Raw genomic sequence first — 22,328 nt, 5'->3', positions numbered from 1 at the left:
ACATGTGGAAAAAGTAAGTACACCCCGACATTTATCACTACTTCAAACACCTAAAATTAGAATCAGGTGCACCAGCTCAGGTGCAAATGATTACAACATCGTTAGAGAGGATCTTGGAAGAACCCGTCTTATTTAAACCTCAGACATTTAGTTTGGTTTGCTCTTTGTTGTTGAAGTGTGCGGCGTCACCATGCCAAGATAAAAAGAGCTCTCTGAGGCTTTCAGAAAGAAGGTTATAGATGCCTACGAGTCTGGGAAGGGATTTAAAAATATCTTCAAACAATTTGAAATCAATCATTCGACTGTCGGGAAGATCTACAAGTGGAGAAGATTCCAAACAACTGCCAACTTGTTCAGGCCAGGCCGCCCCAGCAAGTTCAGCCCGAGAGCAGACCGCAAGATGCTGAAAGAAGTCTCTAAGAACCCCAGAATGTCATTACGGAACCTACAGGTAGCTCTTACCACTGTTGATGTCAAAGTGCACGAGTCCACCATTAGAAAGAGGCAGCACAAATTTGATCTACATGGGAGGTGTGCCAGGAGGAAACCTTTGCTGTCCAGAAAGAACATCAGGGCAAGACTAAAGTTTGCCAATGAACACCTAGGCAAAGACCAGCACTTCTGGAACAATGTGCTCTGGACAGATGAGTCAAAGGTAGAGCTATTTGGCCACAGTACCCAAAGACATGTTTGGCGAAAACCAAAGACAGCATTTGACCACAAGAACCTGATACCAACTGTAAAGTAAGGTGGTGGAAATATTATGGTTTGGGGCAGCTTTGCTGCATCAGGGCCTGGGCAGCTCACCATCATAAATCCACTATTAATTCTTCATTGTACCAGAGGGTGCTTGAGGATAATGTGAGGCCATCTGTCGGAAAGTTGAAGCTCAACCGAAGGTGGACCTTGCAACATGACAATGACCCGAAACATACCAGTAAATCCACCATGGAATGGCTGAAAAGAAAGAAATGGAGGGTTCTAGAATGGCCAAGTCATACCCCGGATCTAAATCCCATCGAGATGTTGTGGGGGGATTTGAAACGAGCTGTGCATACAAGAAACCCCTCAAACATCGCACAGCTGAAAGAATTCTGCATGGAGGAGTGGGCAAAAATTTCTCCCAGTCGATGTCAGAGACTGGTAGATAGTTATAAGAAACATCTACTTGAGGTTGTTTCTGCCAAAGGGGGCAATACCACCTATTAGAGCCAAGGGTGTACTTACCTTTTCTACATGCGAAATTTGCATTTATGTTTATTTAAATTATACAATAGACTACAAAATGTAAATATTTTATGATATTTGTTATATTATATCACCTTTATCTATCAATATTGTTTAAATATTGCGGCACTCTCTGTGTGGCACATGGCACTCTCTGCCGCTCCATTCCTCTTCCCTCAGATCGGCAGTCTGCAGCCTCCTCACTCTCTGAAGACCTGGACAAAATCACAGACTGGTCAAACAAGTGCAACAAGTCTTTCAATCCTGACAAATCTCACTCTCTTACTATGTCTCTCCGAAAAGATCGACTGGACAACCCTCCCATCTACTTTCTCAACAATCCTCTCCAAGAAGTTCTGTCGCTCAAGCTTTTGGGTCTCACTATCTGCCATGATCTTTCTTGGGAAAACCACATTTCCAAGCTGGCCTCCAAAGCCAGTCGCCGACTGGGCATCCTCCGTCGTGCGAAGTCCTTCCTCGGCACACCTGAGCTCCTCACCACATACAAGGCTTTCATCCGCAGCTCAATGGAATACTGTTCTCCCCTATGGGCTGGTGCTCCTGCCTCACACCTGGCTCGGCTTCACGCTGTTGAATCCAAAGCTTTCAAAATCATTGGAATCTCCCGCGATGAAGCTATCTCTGAGGGCCTCTCACTCACTCACCGCAGGCAGGTAGGTGGTCTTTCTGTCTTCTACCGACTCCTCTCCGGCCTTGCTCCCCCAGCTCTCTCTGTGCTCTGTCCCTCAAATATTCCTACAGGTCGCACAAGATCTGCCAGCAACCCTCTGATGGTTAAACTGCCGAAATCTCGGCTCTCTGCTCACCTTCACTCTTTCATTCCTCTTTTCTCCCGCCTCTGGAACAAACTCCCACACTCCCTTCAATCCCTCTCCTCCCTCCAGGTCTTTAAAACAGCTGTTCACCACCATCTCTTATCTTCCCCCATCCAAAACCTTGATTTTTTTCTACCCCCACTAATTCACCCCAAATCCACCTTGTTTGAAATTCCAACTTCTTTCCTGGAAATCCTGGCAGTGTCCATATGTTTATACCTCCCCCCCCCCCCTTCACATGCCTCCCCCCCCCCCGTCACATGCCTCCCCCCCAAAGCCCTCTCCCTCCCACAGATCTCTCGATGTCTCCATGTCTCTCGGTCCCTGCTCTCAAATGTTGTGTTTGTGTCCTTCCCCCTCTCTCCCCATCTTGTCTACCGCTCCCGAAGTTATTTGTTTTATGTGTCTGTTTGTCTTTCTGTGTGATTAATGCTCGCTCTTTCACAAGCCTCGATCTTGTATACAAAAAAATGAAGATCAAACAGCTGTATGTTGAAATAGTGTATGTTGAAATAGTGTATGTTGAAAAAGTCAAAACCTTACATGGGGTTTACTTACTTTTTCATGTGACTGTAGATGGCCTTTTTTCATAAATCCGTCTAGTGACCCGACGGATTTATGAAAAAAGTCTATATATGTAAAAGTATATATACTGTTGCGGTTTTGCCATAAAGGCAAACCCCCTATAGTTAATTGCACGACAACATGTAGCCTGCAGTAGTTAGTTATTTCTTATTGAATGTAAAGATTAGCCCCTTCCCATTGTGTAATAATAGAGTCCAAATATGCATTGAGAGTAGGCAGGATTTCAAACCTTCGTGTGGTTAAGGGAAGCCATTTTTAACGTGCAGGAAGGCGTGGCCAAAAGGGAAGCCCACGTGACCAATGAGGGGTCGGGAACACGTCACCAGCAAACGACCAATGGGCTGTGAAACCTCCCCGAATGAAAGAGCGAAGGAGCACTGAAACCTTCCAAGGAGGAGGAAGGATTGAAAGCCAGCACGTGACCAACCTCAGCCAATGGGAGGCTGTGGAACATTCGGGAAGGTTTTGGAGTCTGATAAAAGCCCCCGCCCATCGCATCACCCCTCCTCTTGCTCTGGACTCTTGCTTCGCCACGACATCCCACTTGCCTTTGTGCTTCGACGACACTCCTGCTCTTGCTTTGTGCTTCGCCGACCGACACCCATTGCTCTTCGCCGATCTCTCGCTCTGATCCGGCTGACCTGCAAGCATTGGCTTCTCCCACGACTCACCTTGAAGTTGAAGCTTGTCTACCTGCGTTGCCGCTTGTGCAACCTGTGCAAGTTTGTCGTCCAGATACCTCGTCCAGGCTGCACGTCCAGATCGAGGATCGAACTGCGCGCTGCGCACACCACGTGGCCACGTTCGAGTCAATCCCAGCACGTACATCGGTACGATAATAACCAGTGTTATTCCCTGTGTGCGTGTGTGAGAGTGTAAAGGCGCCTGTGGGGTTTATTATTAGGTAAGGATTGATAAGTTTGAATCTTTGTCTCTGTTGTTCTGTGCCTTCTAAATAAAAGGCTGTACATTTTGTGTTACTTTCAAACCTGTTCGGATACGTCTTTTCTCCATTGGCCAAGCATCATCCGAGACCGAATTTGGCTTGAATCAGGTCCGTAAATCACGTCAGGTAACGCCGCTTTCCATACCGTGCAAATCCGCTCGGCATGCAATAAGGTGTGTGAAAGCGAGGGTTCGATCCCCAGTTTCTTCGGTCGCGTGTCTTGAAGGTATTTGGGATTAATTGACCAGCAAACTCTTCGGCGCGTGGCAAGGAGGTTGGCGATCGGAAATGCTTAGCAATCCATCAATCACGAGCTTAGTCATGGTCGGCGGCCTCAGTGGACCCGGAGTTTGAGGGGGAATGGGGCATAACCCCCCTTCCCCCTTTGTACGTCGACGAACCCGGCATCCACAACAATATTATTATTATTGTAAAAGTATTATTATTATTGTAAAAGTATGTATATAGTATATATTTAGTCTATATGAAAAAAGGCTATAGTCCAGACTACAGTCTATATTGTTGGGGTTTTGAGAACCCTGCACTTTGTAAATTGTTGCAGATATACCCTTCGTAAATAATTCTCTGTAAATACCTCCATTTCTTGTTAAGATCAAAGGTCGTCCCCTAATTAGTCCATGAACAACACGTAGCGAACCATAGGCCCTCTTCATAGTTATTTCATTATTATGTGTTTCAGGTAAGGCTGTGTTTCCAATAGTTTGACTCTACGTTGCATTAATCAAATAAGATAGGTCCCTTTCGTTCCCTTCAAAAGCAGTACGAATGGTTTTCTATCCCGCAAGACGCCACTGTCCATGTGCTCCATCTCGGAGAAGAATGGGGGAGGAGCCGCCAAATCACGGGCGTGGCACGTCGTCATCATCGGAGGTGGAGTCAGCCAGCCCTAACCACCAACCAGCACCGCGGTGAGCGAACCGGTAGGCGTGCCCTCGCAGCCCGCGGCTTGATACGGCGACGAGCAATAAAAGCGACTGCGAGGGACTGCTTACGGAGAGGAGTGAGGGAGCACGAAGAGTCGGTGAGAAGGAGAGTCAGTGGAGGGCCAGTTGAGTGAGAGAGTTGAGTGAGTGGGACGAACAAGGTACGAGAGCCGGTGAGAAGGCAGGAGAGACGAGCTGCACGGAGCTGCTTCAGAAAGCCCCTGCCGTGTGAAACCGAATACGTGGAGCCGCCTGCTGCTCGCTTCCAGCCCGGAGCGTGGAGCTGGAGCGGACCACTTTGCTGCGCTTTCCCGCCCGAACCTTCCAGCCCTGCTGTTCTGCACGGACCCTTCTCCTTTGTCCAGCCATTCCTGCCTGCAATTTCCCCGTTGTCTATCCTTTGTGTTGTCTGGGGTTCCATAATTAAGACTGTTTAAGACTTGCCCTGTGTATCTGCTTTCTCTTCTGTAAATTACTTTCGTTTCTCTTTCTTTGGTTTTGTGTAAATAATTAATAAATACCTGTTCCTCCTTATTCTTGGGTTTCATTCTCATCCGATCGCTTGAGTCCCTTCTTTCGATTGAGTACCTGTGGCGCGATTTTGGCCAAACTGCTTTATAATCGGGTTTAGTCTCTTGGTAATGGCCGGAGTCGCAGCTCGCTTCGCTCGGCGCAATCCAACCACGCTGCGGCCCGGGTGCGAGTATTTCCTCGCTTACGGCCGGTGGTAGTACTTAGGTATTAAGACAAATTGGGCTTACAACCCTACTTACCATCGACCGGAAGTGACGTCATACCCCCAGGACCGGTCGGACGGCCAGCTTAACAGGACCAGGGGATTAACCCCCCCTTGCTAACGGGAGTGCCGTCCCCCGGATCCGTAACAATATTATGGTTGGCGACATATTAAGAGACATGCAAACTGATATTGAAATTGGACACTATAAAATGGGGAATGCTTTTAAAAAGACAATGTTTCATACAACCATTTATTCTAAAATTAAGTATACATGGCCATGAAACACAAACATTCAGGAATGTCACAGATGTTGTTTTGCCAAACTACATCAAATTCATACAAGGGGTCTGTTCATCACTCTGTTGCTGACAGGCAAACATTGATGTGCACCTCAACTCTGAATAGCGACATTTGCAGCGTTGAGACTTGCATTGCTTCTGGCATGCACAACAAATCATCTCGAGGCAACTTTCTGGGATTGGACTCGGTGACATCAGAATAGGCTCTAGTCCTGAATCACCACATTTCCATCCCATTTCCACAGGTGCAGGAAGGTCAGGTATGGCATAATGAGCATTTCTCCATACCATGGCTTGATAGTGTACTCGCATCAAATGGAAATGAACAGCATCACTTGTCGGTGACATTGCTTCTAGTTTACCAGTCTTGGAAAACAACATATGTCATGCTGAATCAACAGAGGTTGTTCTGTGCACATTTAATATTCTGCAGACGAACGCTTCTGCAGATTTGATTGTCTCCTCTGTGAGTTCACCAATGCCCAAGTTCTTCAGCAGTTTATTCAAAACTCAAAAAAAACAAACTCAAAATTCGGCTTGGGAACCGGGTTAATCGAATTCAGCATACCCTAATTATGTTAAAAAGTGATGTTCCCAACTTTTACCCAAAAATGCACCTACAAGCTTATACATGGCCTTTTTCCATAAATCCGGGCTAGTCTAAAATAAAAACCTATTTTGGTAGGCAACTCCCTACCATCCCTCCTCCTCCCCATCCCTCCCCCTCCCCCTCCCCCACCATAGACCCCTCAGACCACGATTTTTCTAATACCATGAACCTATTTTGGTTCAAACCCACACACACCCCCTTAAACCACGATCTTTTTTAATGCCTTAAACAAACTTTGGAACAACATGGGTGATGAAGGTTGTGGTCTTGCCAAGTTTCATTCAAATTGTGTGTTTCGTTTCAGAGTACAAAGTAAATGTCTATTTTGGAGTGGGAGGGGTGGAATTGGTCAAACCTGGACCCACTTTGACCCCCGGTAGAGATCCACTTAAACCTTTTTAGCTCACCTGGAACGAAGTTCAGGGGAGCTTATGAGATGGCGCGTCGTCAGTCAGTCAGTCAGTCAGTCAACACTTGCAACTTCTCCGAAACTGCTGAAGCGATTGTGACCAAACTTGGCACAAATGATATTTGTTGCCTTGTGACTAAAGTTTGTTCACTGCATTCTAAAAAGGTCGGGATCTAGGGGGGTTTACCAGGGGTCAAAGTGGGTCCAGGTTTGACCCACCCCCCCCCCCACCCCCTCCAAAATAGACATTTACTTTGTACTCAAACTACACACACAATTCTGATGAAACTGGACCACACCCTTCACCACCCGTGCTGTACGAAAGTTTGTTCACTGCATTAAAAAAAAAATCTGCCCCTTTAGAGATCTACTGGGGGGAGGGGGGATTCCCCCCAAAATAGGTATTTGCTTTCTTCTCAGAAACTACACACGCAATTTCTATGAAACTTCACCACAACCTTCATCACCGTGATGCACCAACGTTTGTTGAAGGCATTAGAAAAATTGGGTTCTGAGGAGGTATACAGGGTTGGAGGGAAGGGGGGGGGGGGGGGGGAGTTGCCCCCTAAAATAGGTATTTTTTTGTTTGTTTGTTTACAGTCTTATGATTATGTTAGTATGATTCTACATGCTGCCCTGTCTTATAGCAATCATTGAAATTGGTTTAAAATAGCTTTATTCAGTGCAGTATACTGTTTATTCTACCAGGTGAGTGCCAGGGGTATTGCCTGTATGTTTTTGTTAATGCCGTCAACAAGCTCGAGTGGCAATATACCAAATATCATTTTAGCCAAGTTTGGTCACAATCCCATCAGAAATTTGGAGAAGAAATTGCAAGTGTTTACAGACTGATAGATGGACGACGAGCCATGTCATCCTCCTCCTGCTCTCTCTCCCTTTCACGTTCCTGCTCTCTCTCTCCCCTTCATCCTCCTGCTCTCTCTCTCCCCTTCATCCTCCTGCTCTCTCTCTCCCCTTCATCCTCCTGCTCTCTCTCTCCCCTTCATCCTCCTGCTCTCTCTCTCCCCTTCATCCTCCTGCCTTCTCTCTTCCCTTCATCCTCCTGCTCTCTCTCTCCCTTCATCCTCCTGCTCTCTCTCTCCCCTTCATCCTCCTGCTCTCTCTCTCCCCTTCATCCTCCTGCTCTCTCTCTCCCCTTCATCCTCCTGCTCTCTCTCCCCTTCATCATCCTGCTCTCTCTCCCCTTCATCCTCCTGCTCTCTCTCCCCTTCATCCTCCTGCTCTCTCTCCCCTTCATCCTCCTGCTCTCTCTCCCCTTCATCCTCCTGCTCTCTCTCCCCTTCATCCTCCTGCTCTCTCTCCCCTTCATCCTCCTGCCTTCTCTCTCCCCTAAATCCTCCTGCTCTCTCTCTCCCCTTCATCCTCCTGCCTTCTCTCCCCTTCATCCTCCTGCTCTCTCTCCCCTTCATCCTCCTGCTCTCTCTCCCCTTCATCCTCCTGCTCTCTCTCTCCCCTTCATCCTCCTGCTCTCTCTCTCCCCTTCATCCTCCTGCTCTCTCTCTCCCCTTCATCCTCCTGCTCTCTCTCCCCTTCATCCTCCTGCTCTCTCTCTCTCCCCTTCATCCTCCTGCTCTCTCTCTCCCCTTCATCCTCCTGCTCTCTCTCCCCCTTCATCCTCCTGCTCTCTCTCTCTCCCCTTCATCCTCCTGCCTTCTCTCTCCCCTTCATCCTCCTGCTCTCTCTCTCCCCTTCATCCTCCTGCTCTCTCTCCCCTTCATCCTCCTGCTCTCTCTCCCCTTCATCCTCCTGCTCTCTCTCCCCTTCATCCTCCTGCTCTCTCTCCCCTTCATCCTCCTGCTCTCTCTCCCCTTCATCCTCCTGCTCTCTCTCCCCTTCATCCTCCTGCTCTCTCTCCCCTTCATCCTCCTGCTCTCTCTCCCCTTCATCCTCCTGCTCTCTCTCCCCTTCATCCTCCTGCTCTCTCTCCCCTTCATCCTCCTGCTCTCTCTCCCCTTCATCCTCCTGCTCTCTCTCCCCTTCATCCTCCTGCTCTCTCTCCCCTTCATCCTCCTGCTTTCTCTCTCCCCTTCATCCTCCTGCTCTCTCTCTCTCCCCTTCATCCTCCTGCTCTCTCTCCCCTTCATCCTCCTGCTCTCTCTCTCCCCTTCATCCTCCTGCTCTCTCTCTCCCCTTCATCCTCCTGCTCTCTCTCTCCCCTTCATCCTCCTGCTCTCTCTCTCCCCTTCATCCTCCTGCTCTCTCTCTCCCCTTCATCCTCCTGCTCTCTCTCTCCCCTTCATCCTCCTGCTCTCTCTCTCCCCTTCATCCTCCTGCTCTCTCTCCCCCTTCATCCTCCTGCTCTCTCTCTCTCCCCTTCATCCTCCTGCTCTCTCTCCCCTTCATCCTCCTGCTCTCTCTCCCCTTCATCCTCCTGCTCTCTCTCCCCTTCATCCTCCTGCTCTCTCTCCCCTTCATCCTCCTGCTCTCTCTCCCCTTCATCCTCCTGCTTTCTCTCTCCCCTTCATCCTCCTGCTCTCTCTCTCTCCCCTTCATCCTCCTGCTCTCTCTCCCCTTCATCCTCCTGCTCTCTCTCTCCCCTTCATCCTCCTGCTCTCTCTCTCCCCTTCATCCTCCTGCTCTCTCTCCCCTTCATCCTCCTGCTCTCTCTCTCCCCTTCATCCTCCTGCTCTCTCTCTCCCCTTCATCCTCCTGCTCTCTCTCTCCCCTTCATCCTCCTGCTCTCTCTCTCCCCTTCATCCTCCTGCTCTCTCTCCCCCTTCATCCTCCTGCTCTCTCTCTCTCCCCTTCATCCTCCTGCTCTCTCTCTCTCTCTCCCCTTCATCCTCCTGCCTTCTCTCTCCCCTTCATCCTCCTGCTCTCTCTCTCCCCTTCATCCTCCTGCTCTCTCTCTCCCCTTCATCCTCCTGCTCTCTCTCTCTCCCCTTCATCCTCCTGCTCTCTCTCTCTCCCCTTCATCCTCCTGCTCTCTTTCTCTCCCCTTCATCCTCCTGCTCTCTTTCTCTCCCCTTCATCCTCCTGCTCTCTCTCTCCCTCACCCCCTCCTGCTCCCTCTCCCTCACCCCCTCCTGCTCCCTCTCCCTCACCCCCTCCTGCTCCCTCTCCCTCACCCCCTCCTGCTCTCTCTCCTCCTCACCCCCCTCCTGCTCTCTCTCCTCCTCACCCCCCTCCTGCCCTCTCCCCCTCCTGCTCTCTCCCCTCACCCCTCCTGCTCTCTCTCCCCCTCACCCCCCCCCCCCTCCTGCTCTCTCTCCCCCTCATCCCCCTCCTGCTCTCTCTCCTCCTCATCCCCCTCCTGCTCTCTCCCCCTCATCCCCTCCTGCTCTCTCTCCCCCTCATCCTCCTCATCCTCCCCATCCTCCTCCTCCTCCTCCTCCTCCTCCTCCTCCTCCATATTTTTCTGTGGGATAATCAAAGAAAATACTCGTCTCTACTTGCAATATTAAAAAGTGAATGATAAAAGAGTGATCAAAAACAGCATGGCGAGGGAACATGCAGGAAGGAGTAAATAAGGTCAGGTTTATGAAGACACAGTTGTGAAACGACGGGTTAGCTGTTACTCACATGCTGTATTCGTAGGACAACACGGACTCGATCGAATCCAGCCTGTTTACAAAGAGCTCCACATCAGACTGTGGCAGGGAAGAGTTGGAATGGGGATGATGAAGAAAAGAAAGTCAGGTCAACAATGGGTAATGTGGAAGGAAGGTTCAAGTGAGGGGCAGGTGGGGGGAGGGGAGGTGAGGCGAGGTGAGACGAGGGGAGGTGAGGCGAGGGGAGGTGAGGCGAGGGGAGGTGAGGCGAGGGGAGGGGAGGCGAGGGGAGGGGAGGCGAGGGGAGGTGAAGGGAGGGGAGGTGAAGGGAGGGGAGGTGAAGGGAGGTGAGGGGAGGTGAGGGATAGGAGCGGTGGGACGATTGTCGGAGGTGGGGCGATTGGTGAGTGGGTTCTGCGTGGCGGGGAGAAGGGGGGGGGGGGGTAGGGGTGCTGTAGCGGGGAGGATGCTGCGTGGTGGGGGGGACGCTGCGTGGGGGGAGGGGTAGGGGTGCTGTAGCGGGGGGGATGCTGCGTGGGGGGAGGGGTAGGGGTGCTGTAGCGGGGGGGATGCTGCGTGGGGGGAGGGGTAGGGGTGCTGTAGCGGGGGGGATGCTGCGTGGGGGGAGGGGTAGGGGTGCTGTAGCGGGGGGGATGCTGCGTGGGGGGAGGGGTAGGGGTGCTGTAGCGGGGGGGATGCTGCGTGGGGGGAGGGGTAGGGGTGCTGTAGCGGGGGGGGATGCTGCGTGGCGGGGGGGATGCTGCGTGGCGGGGGGGGGGATGCTGCGTGGGAGGAGGGGTAGGGGTGCTGTAGCGGGGGGGATGCTGCGTGGCGGGGGGATGCTGCGTGGGGGGAGGGGTAGGGGTGCTGTAGTGGGGAGGATGCTGCGTGGCGGGGGGATGCTGCGTGGGGGGGGGGGGGAGCTGCTGCGTGGGGGGAGGGGTAGGGGTGCTGTAGTGGGGGGGATGCTGCGTGGGGGGAGGGGTAGGGGTGCTGTAGCGGGGGGGATGCTGCGTGGCGGGGGGATGCTGCGTGGCGGGGGGGGGGATGCTGCGTGGGGGGAGGGGTAGGGGTGCTGTAGTGGGGGGGATGCTGCATGGGGGGAGGGGTAGGGGTGCTGTAGCGGGGGGGATGCTGCGTGGTGGGGGGATGCTGCGTGAGGGGGAGGGGTAGGGGTGCTGTAGCGGGGGGGATGCTGCGTGGCGGGGGGGATGCTGCGTGGCGAGGGGGATGCTGCGTGGCGGGGGGATGCTGCGTGGGGGGAGGGGTAGGGGTGCTGTAGCGGGGAGGATGCTGCGTGGCGGGGGGGGGATGCTGCGTGGCGAGGGGGGTGCTGCGTGGCGGGGGGATGCTGCGTGGGGGGAGGGGTAGGGGTGCTGTAGCGGGGAGGATGCTGCGTGGCGGGGGGGATGCTGCGTGGGGGGAGGGGTCGGGGTGCTGTAGCGGGGAGGATGCTGCGTGGGGGGAGGGGTAGGGGTGCTGTAGCGGGGAGGATGCTGCGTGGCGGGGGGGATGCTGCGTGGGGGGAGGGGTCAGGGTGCTGTAGCGGGGGGGATGCTGCGTGGCGGGGGGGATGCTGCGTGGCGGGGGGGATGCTGCGTGGCGGGGGGGGGGCTGCTGCGTGGCGGGGGGGGGATGCTGCGTGGCGGGGGGGAAGCTGCATGGCGGGGGGATGCTGCGTGGCAGGGGGATGCTGCGTGGCGGGGGGATGCTGCGTGGCGGGGGGATGCTGCGTGGCGGGGGGATGCTGCATGGCGGGGGGATGCTGCGTGGGGGAGGGGGAGGGGGGATGCTGCGTGGCGGGGGGATGCTGCGTGGGGGGGAGGGGGGTAGAAGTGCCGTAGAGGGGGGGATGCTGCATGGCAGGGGGATGCTGCGGCGTGGCGGCGGGATGCTGCGTGGGGGGGGAGGGGGGTAGAAGTGCTGTAGCGGGGGGGGGGATGCTGCGTGGGGGGGATGGGGGTAGAAGTGCTGTAGCGGGGGGGAATGCTGCGTGGCGGGGGAATGCTGCGTGGCGGCGGGATGCTGCGTGGTGGCGGGATGCTGCGTGGCGGCGGGATGCTGCGTGGCGGCGGGAGGGGGGTTGAAGTGCTGTAGCGGGGGGGATGCTGCGTGGGGGGGAGGGGGATAGAAGTGCTGTAGCGGGGGGGATGCTGCGTGGCAGGGGGATGCTGCGTGGCGGCGGGATGCTGCGTGGCGGCGGGATGTTGCGTGGGGGGGGGGGGGGGGGTGGGTAGAGGTGCTGTAGCGGGGGGATGCTGCATGGCGGCGGGATGCTGCGTGGCGGCGGGATGCTGCGTGGCGGCGGGAGGGGGGTAGAAGTGCTGTAGCGGGGGGGATGCTGCGTGGGGGGGAGGGGGGTAGAAGTGATGTAGTGGGGGGGATGCTGCGTGGGGGGGAGGGGGGTGGGAATGCTGCGTAGCGGGGGGAATGCTGCGTGGCGGGGGAATGCTGCGTGGCGGGGGAATGCTGCGTGGCGGGGGAATGCTGCGTGGCGGGGGAATGCTGCGTGGCGGCGGGATGCTGCGTGGCGGCGGGATGCTGCGTGGCGGCGGGATGCTGCGTGGCGGCGGGATGCTGCGTGGCGGCGGGATGCTGCGTGGCGGCGGGATGCTGCGTGGTGGCGGGATGCTGCGTGGCGGCGGGATGCTGCGTGGCGGCGGGATGCTGCGTGGCGGCGGGATGCTGCGTGGCGGCGGGATGCTGCGTGGCGGCGGGAGGGGGGTAGAAGTGCTGTAGCGGGGGGGATGCTGCGTGGGGGGGAGGGGGGTAGAAGTGCTGTAGCGGGGGGGATGCTGCGTAGCAGGGGGATGCTGTGTGGTGGCGGGATGCTGCGTGGCGGCGGGAGGGGGGTAGAAGTGCTGTAGCGGGGGGGATGCTGCGTGGGGGGAGGGGGGTAGAAGTGTTGTAGCGGGGGGGATGCTGCGTGGCAGGGGGATGCTGCGTGGCGGCGGGATGCTGCGTGGGGGGAGGGGGGTAGAAGTGCTGTAGCGGGGGGGATGCTGCGTGGGGGGGAGGGGGGTAGAAGTGCTGTAGCGGGGGGATGCTGCATGGCGGCGGGATGCTGCGTGGCGGCGGGATGCTGCGTGGCGGCGGGAGGGGGGTAGAAGTGCTGTAGCGGGGGGGATGCTGCGTGGCGGCGGGATGCTGCGTGGCGGCGGGAGGGGGGTAGAAGTGCTGTAGCGGGGGGGATGCTGCGTGGCGGGGGGGATGCTGCGTGGGGGAGTGGTAGGGGGGCTGTAGCGGGGGGGATGCTGCGTGGGGGAGGGGTAGGGGGGCTGTAGCGGGGGGGATGCTGCGTGGGGAAGAATAAAACAATATGAATATCGGAACTGGAAAGGCAAAAGCAAAGGTTTTGAGCAAAGTGTGGTTTAAACCTTCTATAAATGGAAGGTAGGTCATATCAATGCTCATATTACTGTATCAACAAACTTCACATAATAAGGGTAACAGATGGCGTAGAAAGGGGCATACATTTTTTACTTCTTTTTTTTCCCTTTAACCGACCCCCAATAAAACTTGTTTACCTATCTGAAATATTGACAGCAATCAGCAAATAAAACTTTTTATCTACTCGCCTAACCCCGTAACCACCAAGCACGAACCACGCAAACTACTCCAAGGCCAAAGTTACGGTATTGCCTAGAATTCCGTGGGCCCATGAGTGAAGAAGAAGCCGGAAGAGGCGCAAACGCTCCACATCAAGATCGCGCATCGAAAGCGTGCCTCACCTTACAGCCGTTTCCCACCTTGGCAGGTTCACAGAATGAGACAGGTGCCAAGCCTGGCAGGTAGGCCTGGCCACCCATTCCGAACATCATACACAGACCAAATAACAGCCTCACACCTAAACCCATGATTCCAGAAGAGACCTACAGGATATTTTCCTTTCCTTATTCTTCTTCTTGAACTATATTTCTTCTTCTTCTTGGTCTAAACGAAAACTAACCGACAAGTTTGCTCGTCAGTAAGCGGGAGAAGTTCTTTGGCAGTAACTCATTGTCACACCCATAAGGATATATTTTCTACACTCAATATTGACTAAACAACTTTGGGAATGCTAGCTCTACTCACACATGCAAACTAACACGTTTTCTCACGTGCAAGGAAATTTAGTTTTTTATTAATAACCACTCCGTCATGGCCAGCAAATCGTGTACAACTATCAAGAGCTCGGTATAATCGATCGCTGCCTTCATGAAGGCTGCGCCGCCACGTCTTCATCAACAGACATATTAAGCAATGTATTGTATCAATTGAAAGCTGATAAGAGACAAAGAGTGTGTTGTGGATGTAAGAATTGTTTTTTTCCCCAAAACTTCAAACAGTGCTATTTTTTTGGTCTAATCTATCTTTATGCTTCTTTACCTTTGTGATCCTTTCTAAACAAGAATGTATCAATTGAATGCATGTTTATTAGCAACAACGATGAACAATCAATCTGCAAGACAAAGAAAGCGATGGTAGATATTAGAATAAGATTGAAGGAGCTGCGCTCCAACGCGAGTCGAAAGAATTGACGCGACCAAAGACGGAATTCGTCCGAGTTGCTTTATTGAAACAAAACAGCTCAGGTATTCTGACAAGCCCGTTTATCGGGCGGCAATATATATACACATTTATGCCGGGGCGTTTGCCCGGGAAAACCGAGACCGGGCATGCCCGGGTGTCAAGGGCGAGTCCTGGAAAGGCGAGTCTGGACATGCCCGGGAGTCCTGGACGCGGCCTGGCAAGTCGAGGCTGGGCGTGCCCGAGCGCTCTGGGCGAGCCCTGGAACTGGAAAGGCGAGAGCGGGCATTCCCGGACGCTCTGGGCGAGCCCTGGAAAGGCGAGTCTGGACATGCCCGGGCGTCCTGGACGCGGCCTGGCAAGTCGAGGCTGGGCGTGCCCGGGCGCTCTGGGCGAGCCCTGGAAAGGCGAGAGCGGGCATGCCCGGGAAAGACGAGACCGGGCGTGCCCGGGAGGTTCGGGCGTGTCCGGGAACAGCGAGTCCGGGCATGTCCAGGAGAGGTGCGTCTGGGCCCGTCCGGACGAGCCCAGCATGGCGATCGCGCCCTGGCCGCGTCCTGGCAGGTGCAAGGCGATTGTGTACATTCAGCGGGAACCGCTACACACGCCCCTCCAGAATCAACCTGCACCGGCAGGGTCAATTTAAGGGGGGTCCGGATGACCCGGCCGAAGCGACCCCTGGAGGGTCGTGGGGGGGGGGGGGTCCGATCTGGTGGTGGGTGGTCGAGTGGGGGGAACTGTGGACGGGGGGCGGCCTCGCCGCGGAGGAAGGGCCAAACGTGGTGGTCGGTCGACGTCCACGTGCGCCGGTTTGAGGCGGTCCACAGAGATCCGGTCCGACCGGCCGCCGACGTCGACGACGAAGGACTTGTCGTCCCGTCGCAGGACCCGGAAGGGACCGTCTTACGGCGGCCGGAGTGGCCCTCGGTGCGCGTCATGACGCACAAAGACGTACTCCGCTGTGCGAAGCGCCGGGGGGACGTAGGACTGGGGGCCACCGTGGCGGGACGTTGGCACGGGGGCAAATCGTCGGGCGGCCTCCTGGAGGTCCGAGCGCTGGTGTGCAGCGGACCAGGGACTGGTAGCGTCGGGCACGAACTCGCCCGGGACGCGGAGCAGCTGGCCGTAGACGAGCTCGGCGGCGGACGCCCGGAGGTCCTCCTTGGGGGCCGTGCGGAGGCCCAAAAGGACCCACGGCAGCCGGTCGGTCCAACCGTCGTCCTGAAGGCCGGCCATGAGTGCGGCCTTCATGGAGCGGTGAAACCGCTCGCACAACCCGTTGGCTTGGGGGTGGTAGGCCGTGGTGTGGTGCAGCGTGACCCCCAATGAGCGGGCGACCGCGTCCCAAAGTTCGGACGTGAACTGTGGGCCGCGGTCGGACGAGATGTCCGCCGAAGCGCGCGACCCAGGTGGCGATGAACGCCTGCGCCACGTCGGCGGTGGTGGTGGAGGTGAGGGGCACGGCCTCCGGCCACCTGGTGGTCCTGTCCACCATGGTGAGCAGGTCGGTGAACCCCCGCGATGGGGGCAGGGGACCCACCAGGTCCACGTGGACGTGGTCGAAACGCCGTGCAGGCACGGTGAAAGGGGCTAGCGGGGCTTGGGTGTGGCGGTGGACCTTGGCCCGCTGTAAGGCCGTGCAGGCATTGGCCCAGTCGCGGACGTTCCGTCGAAGGCCGTGCCAGACGAAACGCGCCGACACCAGCTTCTGAGAAGCTTTCCGGCCCGGGTGAGAAAGGCCGTGGATGGAGGCGAAGATGCGGCGCTGCCAGGAAACGGGCACGATGGGGCGAGGCTGGCCCTGGGAGACGTCGCAGAGCAGGACGGTGCCCGCGAAGGGGATGTCGGCCAGGCGGAGGCCCGTGTCCGCCGCCCGGAGGGCCTGCACCGAGGTGTCGGTGGTGTGGTCGGCCGCCATGAGCACGAAGTCCACGCCGAGGTGGACCGCGTTCGCGCTGGCCCAAGAAAGACAGTCGGCCACGGCGTTGTCTTTGCCGGCGACGTGCCGGATGTCCGTGGTGAATTCCGACACGGCGGAGAGGTGGCGCTGCTGGCGGGCCGACCACGGCTCCGTGACTTTGGCCATTGCATAGACCAACGGCTTGTGGTCGACGAAAGCCGTGAACGGGCGGCCCTCCAGGAGGTGTCGGAAATGGCGAACGGCCAGGAATAGACCGAGCAGCTCGCGGTCGAACGTGCTGTATTTTAACTCGTTCGGCCGGAGTTGCCGGCTGAAAAAAGCGAGTGGCTGCCAAACCCCGTCCACCCATTGTTCATGGACGGCGCCCACCGCGTAGTTGGAGGCGTCCGTAGTGAGGGCGATGGGCGCGTTGAGCACCGGGTGAGCCAGCAGCGTTGCGTCGGCGAGGACCCGTTTTGCGCTCGCGAAGGCCGCGTCCATGGCCGCGGACCAAACGATGTCATGCTTGGCCGGCTTGCCCCGGAGGGCCTCGTAAAAGGGCCGCATGAGCTGAGCAGCGCGGGGCACGAATCGGTGATAAAAATTCACCATGCCGAGGAACTCTTGTAGGGCCTTGATGGAACGGGGACGCGGGAACGTGGTGATGGCCTCGACCTTGGTCGGCAGCGGCACGGCCCCGGTCTTGGTGATGCGGTGGCCCAAAAAGTCAACGGTCGTTGTGCCGAAGTGGCATTTGGCCAGGTTGACAATTAAGCCATGCTCTCTGAGGCGACCGAACAGTGTTCGGAGGTGGAGGAGGTGCTCGGCGCGGGACGTGCTGGCGACGAGGATGTCGTCCAGATAGACGAAAAGAAATGGCAGGTCGCGCAGCACGCCGTCCATTAAGCGCTGGAATGCCTGGGCCGCGTTCTTGAGGCCAAACGGCATCCTCAAAAATTCGAACAGGCCGAACGGCGTGATGACGGCCGTCTTCGGGACGTCGGCCGCCCGGACAGGTACCTGGTGGTATCCCTGTATCAGGTCAATTTTGGAAAATATGACCCGTCCCGCCAAACGGGCGGCAAAGTCCTGGATGTGCGGGATCGGGTACCTGTCGGGGGTGGTAGCGTCGTTGAGGCGGCGGTAGTCACCACACGGGCGCCATCCGCCCCCCGGCTTTGGCACGATGTGCAGTGGTGAGGCCCACGCGCTATTGGAGCGCCGCACGATGCCGAGGTACTCCAACGCGTCGAACTCGGCCTTTGCCACGGCGAGCTTGGCCGGGTCGAGGCGGCGGGCCCTGGCGTAGACCGGCGGGCCCGTAGTGGGTATGTGGTGCTCGATCCCATGCCGCACTGCGACGGCCGAAAACGTCGGCCGCGTGAGGGCCGGGAATTCCGCGAGCAGGTGAGCGAACTCGTTCGCCGTCGGGAGGGCACACGCCAGTTCGGTCGGCGCGGAGCTGCTCATCGTGCACGCCAGGGAGCTGAAGGTCTCGGCGTTGACAAGGCGACGTCGTTTGACGTCGACCAGCAGCCCGTGCGCGCAGAGGAAGTCGGCGCCCAGCAAAACCATGGGGACGCAGGCGGTCACAAAGGTCCACTGAAAGCGCTGGCTGCCGAAGCAGAGGGTGACGTCGCGCGGGCCGAAAGTGCGTATGGCCGAGCCATTAGCAGCGACCAAAGAGGGGCCGCAAACGGCGTCCCGCCTGTCCTGCTCGGAGGCGGGTATGACGCTCAGTTGGGCGCCGGTGTCACAAAGGAAACGCCGCCCGGACGCTTTGTCCCGAATAAAAAGCAAGTTGCCCGAGTGGCCGGCGCTCATGGCTGGGAATGAACGCCGGCCAGGCCGTTTCCCGACTTGCCGAAAGTGCACGGGGGTCGTGCCTTGTGAGCCTTGTGTCCGAACCTGGCTTGGTAATAACACCACGCCTGGTCAGGTGGAGGCCCCGGCCGTCGTGTCGGAAGCGGTCGGCGCTGTGTGGCGGCCGCCAGTTGCACTGGCAGTTCGGCCTCCAACCGCGCAGGGTGCTCGGGCGTCATGGGCGTCGCCTCGGACGGCGGCAGGCTCCAGGTAGCCGCGCCGATGTGTTGGCCCACCGAGGAGATCTTATCGGCTTCCCTGGCGAGGGCGCGGGGATCGGTGATCGACATGCCAGCCAGGGCGAGGCGTACCGGGTGAGGCAGCTGGCGAAGGAACAGCTCGCGGAACAGAAAATCCGGAGAGTGCTCACCGAGCAACGAGAGCATATAGTCCATGCGCTCGGACGGGCGCGTGTCGGCGAGCTCGGGCAGGTCGAGCAGGCGCCGTGCGCGTGCCGCCGCTGAGAGGGCGAAAGCGTCGAGGAGGAGCGTCTTCAGTGCGTCATACTTGTCAGCAGCCGGCGGGTGCTCGAGGAGGCTCAGGGCGCGGGCCGCGGTGGCCGAACCGAGCGCTGCCACGACGTGGTGGAAGCGGGTGTCGTCCGCGGTGATGCCTCGCAGGACGAACTGGGAGTCCGCCTGGGCGAACCAAACAGCCGCGTGAGCCTCCCAGAAGGTAGGCAGTTTAAGAGTCACTGCCGTGTCCATGTCGGTAGATCACCAGTGAAGGAGCTGCGCTCCAATGCGAGTCAAAAGAATTGACGCGACCAAAGACGGAATTCGTCCGAGTTGCTTTATTGAAACAAAACAGCTCAGGTATTCCGACAAGCCCGTTTATCGGGCAGCAATATATATACACATTTATGCCGGGGCGTTTGCCCGGGAAAACCGAGACCGGGCATGCCCGGGTGTCAAGGGCGAGTCCTGGAAAGGCGAGTCTGGACATGCCCGGGCGTCCTGGACGCGGCCTGGCAAGTCGAGGCTGGGCGTGCCCGAGCGCTCTGGGCGAGCCCTGGAAAGGCGAGAGCGGGCATGCCCGGACGCTCTGGGCGAGCCCTGGAAAGGCGAGTCTGGACATGCCCGGGCGTCCTGGACGCAGCCTGGCAAGTCGAGGCTGGGCGTGCCCGGGCGCTCTGGGCGAGCCCTGGAAAGGCGAGAGCGGGCATGCCCGGGAAAGACGAGACCGGGCGTGCCCGGGAGGTTCGGGCGTGCCCGGGAACAGCGAGTCCGGGCATGCCCAGGAGAGGTGCGTCTGGGCCCGTCCGGACGAGCCCAGCATGGCGATCGCGCCCTGGCCGCGTCCTGGCAGGTGCAAGGCGATTGTGTACATTCAGCGGGAACCGCTACAAGATAATAGATACAGAATATGCAAATAACAATGCGCAGTATTACACAAGATGAGAACGCAATAGAGAACAGCACCATGCAAGAGTTGTCTATCTCCCTTTCCCAAAAACGTTCAATTGTGACACAGAATAGAACGAAAACTGGAGACCGAGAAAAAGGATCACATGAGTTTATAATTGATATTCTTCTGAATTGAATCGGGCTGGTGGTTTGATAATTCGCTTCGGGCGGCCCGTCACCACCCGATCAATCGTCGGAGTCCTCTGAGGGCAGTTCGTAATTTCCTGGTCCATTGTGGGAGTCTCCGGTGGGTGGTTCACTATCGCCCTGTCCGACGCCGGAGTCCCCTCCAGCTGGTCCATCATCACCCGAACCGTCAAGGGGGCAGAAATAGGCAGTGACTGTGGAGGTGTGGCGGTGGTCTGCACATGTGGTTGGTTAGCGACTCTTGCGGGTGGTGTCATCGCGGTAGTGGAGCGGAATGTCTGTGATGGTAAGCCCGGCGCAATGACATGTTGGGGTTCACCGTTCTGGGGAGTGGTAACAGGATTGAGACAGACTCTTGGAGCGGCGATGGGTTGGGTACCAGACATTAAGTATTTCGGTACGATTGGCATAGCACTTGACATAACGCTTGGCAGCATACCACTTTTGCCAGTCATAGTGGGAGTTGTCATGCTGAAAGGCGTAAAACGTCACAGGAACTTACGATTCCGGAGAGTGATTCTTCCGGAGCCATCCACCTTGACAACGTATTGATCGAATTGTTTTACCTCAATCACGGTTCCGGTCCGGTCCCATTTTCGTGGTTCCAGGCCGGTCTGGTTCTGGATCCGGACATGGTCCCCGACGGCCAGTGGAGGTAGTTTTGTCGTGTGTTCAGAGAGTCTTTCGATCTCCCTGGCATGCCGAATGCGCAAAGCTTCCTCACGATTGTTGCGTGTTTTCCGCCAGGTGTCCGATGGCAAGTATCTGCCTGGGATGATGGGTATGAAGTCCTTGACTGGCCTCTTGAAGATGATCATGGCTGGAGACAACCTGGTGTCCTGATCCGGTGCATTCCGGTACTGGAGTATTGCACGTTGGAACCGATCAGTGTCTAGTTCACCATTGGAACCAGTGTTATCGGTGATCATTCTTTTCGATGTTTTGACTGCGATCTCGGCACGACAGTTGCTGTGTGGGAAGGCAGTGGATGACAACTGATGGTTAACGCCCCACCGACGCAAGAAGTCTTGGGTGTCATGTGCCGTGAATTCTGGCCCACCGTCAGATGCCAATTCGTCGGGGATACCATAAGTGGCGAAGTTCGACCGCAGACATTTCACTAGGCCTTGTGCCCCGCCAGTTGTTAGCTGAATGATTGGCCAATTAGAGTAACGATCAACGGTGACCAAATAACTCCGACCCTTGTGATGAAAGTAATCTGAACAAACGTACTGGAAAGGGTAGGCAGGTTCAGCTGAGGCTGTAGGTGGAGCGCTTGGTTGCGATGGGGCCATCCGATTGCAGTGTGAGCAGCGATTGCGCATCTCATGAATCTGGGGAGTGATTCCAGGCCAAAAGATCGAGCTGCTGGCCCGGGTGGTCATAGCCGTGACTCCTTGGTGAGCAGCATGAAGATTCTCAAGGACAAGCTTCCGTAGCTTCGGTGGGATGATAATCCTCCCCTTGTAGACCACTATGCCATCAATAGTGTAGAGGTGTTCACGGAAGGGAAAGTAATTCCAAAATGGACACAGGGAAATCGTCCCGACTGGCAGGTAGACCCTGCTCAATAGAATTGAGTAACTGCAGCATCTGAGTGTCACTTGCTGTTTCGTCCCGAACATCGTCCCAAGTGACGGACCGCACAGAATCGAGCGTCTTGATGGCTGCCATAGAAATAGCCATTTCCATGCCAGTGTCGTCATCTGTGGTCCACAGCCCAGTCAAGGTGTGCTGTCGTAGTGTAGTCGATGTGGCCACATCCATAATGGAGGAAATGTCATCCACCAGTGGCAGTCGTTCCGATGGTCTGGCACCCGACGGATGTCGTGAAATCGCATCTGGTATGCAGTGTCGTTTTCCCGGGATGTGGATAATTCGGAAACGATATGCTAGAGTCCTTTCTTTCAAGTTGGCAAGCCGCGTGTTATGGATGTCCTCTAATCGTCTGTCGCCAAGAAGCTTGATTAAGGGCTTGTGATCGACGGCAATAATCAGGTTCTTGCATCCCAACACAAAATACTTTACTTTTTCCAGGCTGTCCGCCACTGCTAGAGCTTCACCCTCTATCGGAGCATAGCGCGACTCCGCTGCATGGGTGAAGCGGCCTCCAGCAAGAGTGATTTTCCAGCCATCGGGGCAGCACTGTGGGGTTTCACCAGGGCATCTGCAGTGTTTTTGGAGGAGCCAGAAGCCAATCCCATCCTTCAACCAGTCAGTTGCGAGACATGTTGTCCGTTCCTTGTCAAAGATCCGGACCCCATTTGCGACTTCAGATATGATGAGTCGTTTTGATTCTTCGAATAGGGATTGTAGTGTTGCATCCCAGTAGAAGGGGGTGGATGGTTTTAGGAGGTCCCGAAAAGGTCGCATCCTCTCGGTCATGCTGAAGCAGT

The 22,328-nt window shown here is 56.4% G+C and overlaps 1 protein-coding gene across 2 annotated transcripts in view; it reads right to left on the bottom strand.

Annotated features, from left to right (window-relative positions):
- Nucleotides 1–14,211, bottom strand: part of LOC137425381 (transmembrane 9 superfamily member 2) — a 73,531-nt gene extending 59,320 nt beyond the window's left edge. The window contains exons 1-2 of one of the 2 annotated variants that reach the window (XM_068113775.2): nt 13,839–14,211; nt 10,139–10,206 (exon numbers count right to left, since the gene is read on the bottom strand). In XM_068113775.2, the coding sequence (XP_067969876.2) occupies nt 10,139–10,206; nt 13,839–13,964 (194 nt within the window). In that variant the 5' untranslated portion in view covers nt 13,965–14,211. The remainder of the gene's footprint in view (nt 1–10,138; nt 10,207–13,838) is intronic. The other variant, XM_068113776.2, reaches the window with a different exon arrangement.
- Nucleotides 14,212–22,328: the final 8,117 nt, after the last annotated feature.

This window comes from Myxine glutinosa, chromosome 4 (genome assembly GCF_964187855.1).
Source record: "Myxine glutinosa chromosome 4, kmMyxGlut1.1, whole genome shotgun sequence".
In the NCBI taxonomy this organism is placed as follows: Eukaryota; Metazoa; Chordata; class Myxini; order Myxiniformes; family Myxinidae; genus Myxine; species Myxine glutinosa.
The sequence above is the reverse complement of the archived record's forward strand: the minus strand, read 5'-3'. Positions and strand labels throughout refer to the sequence as shown.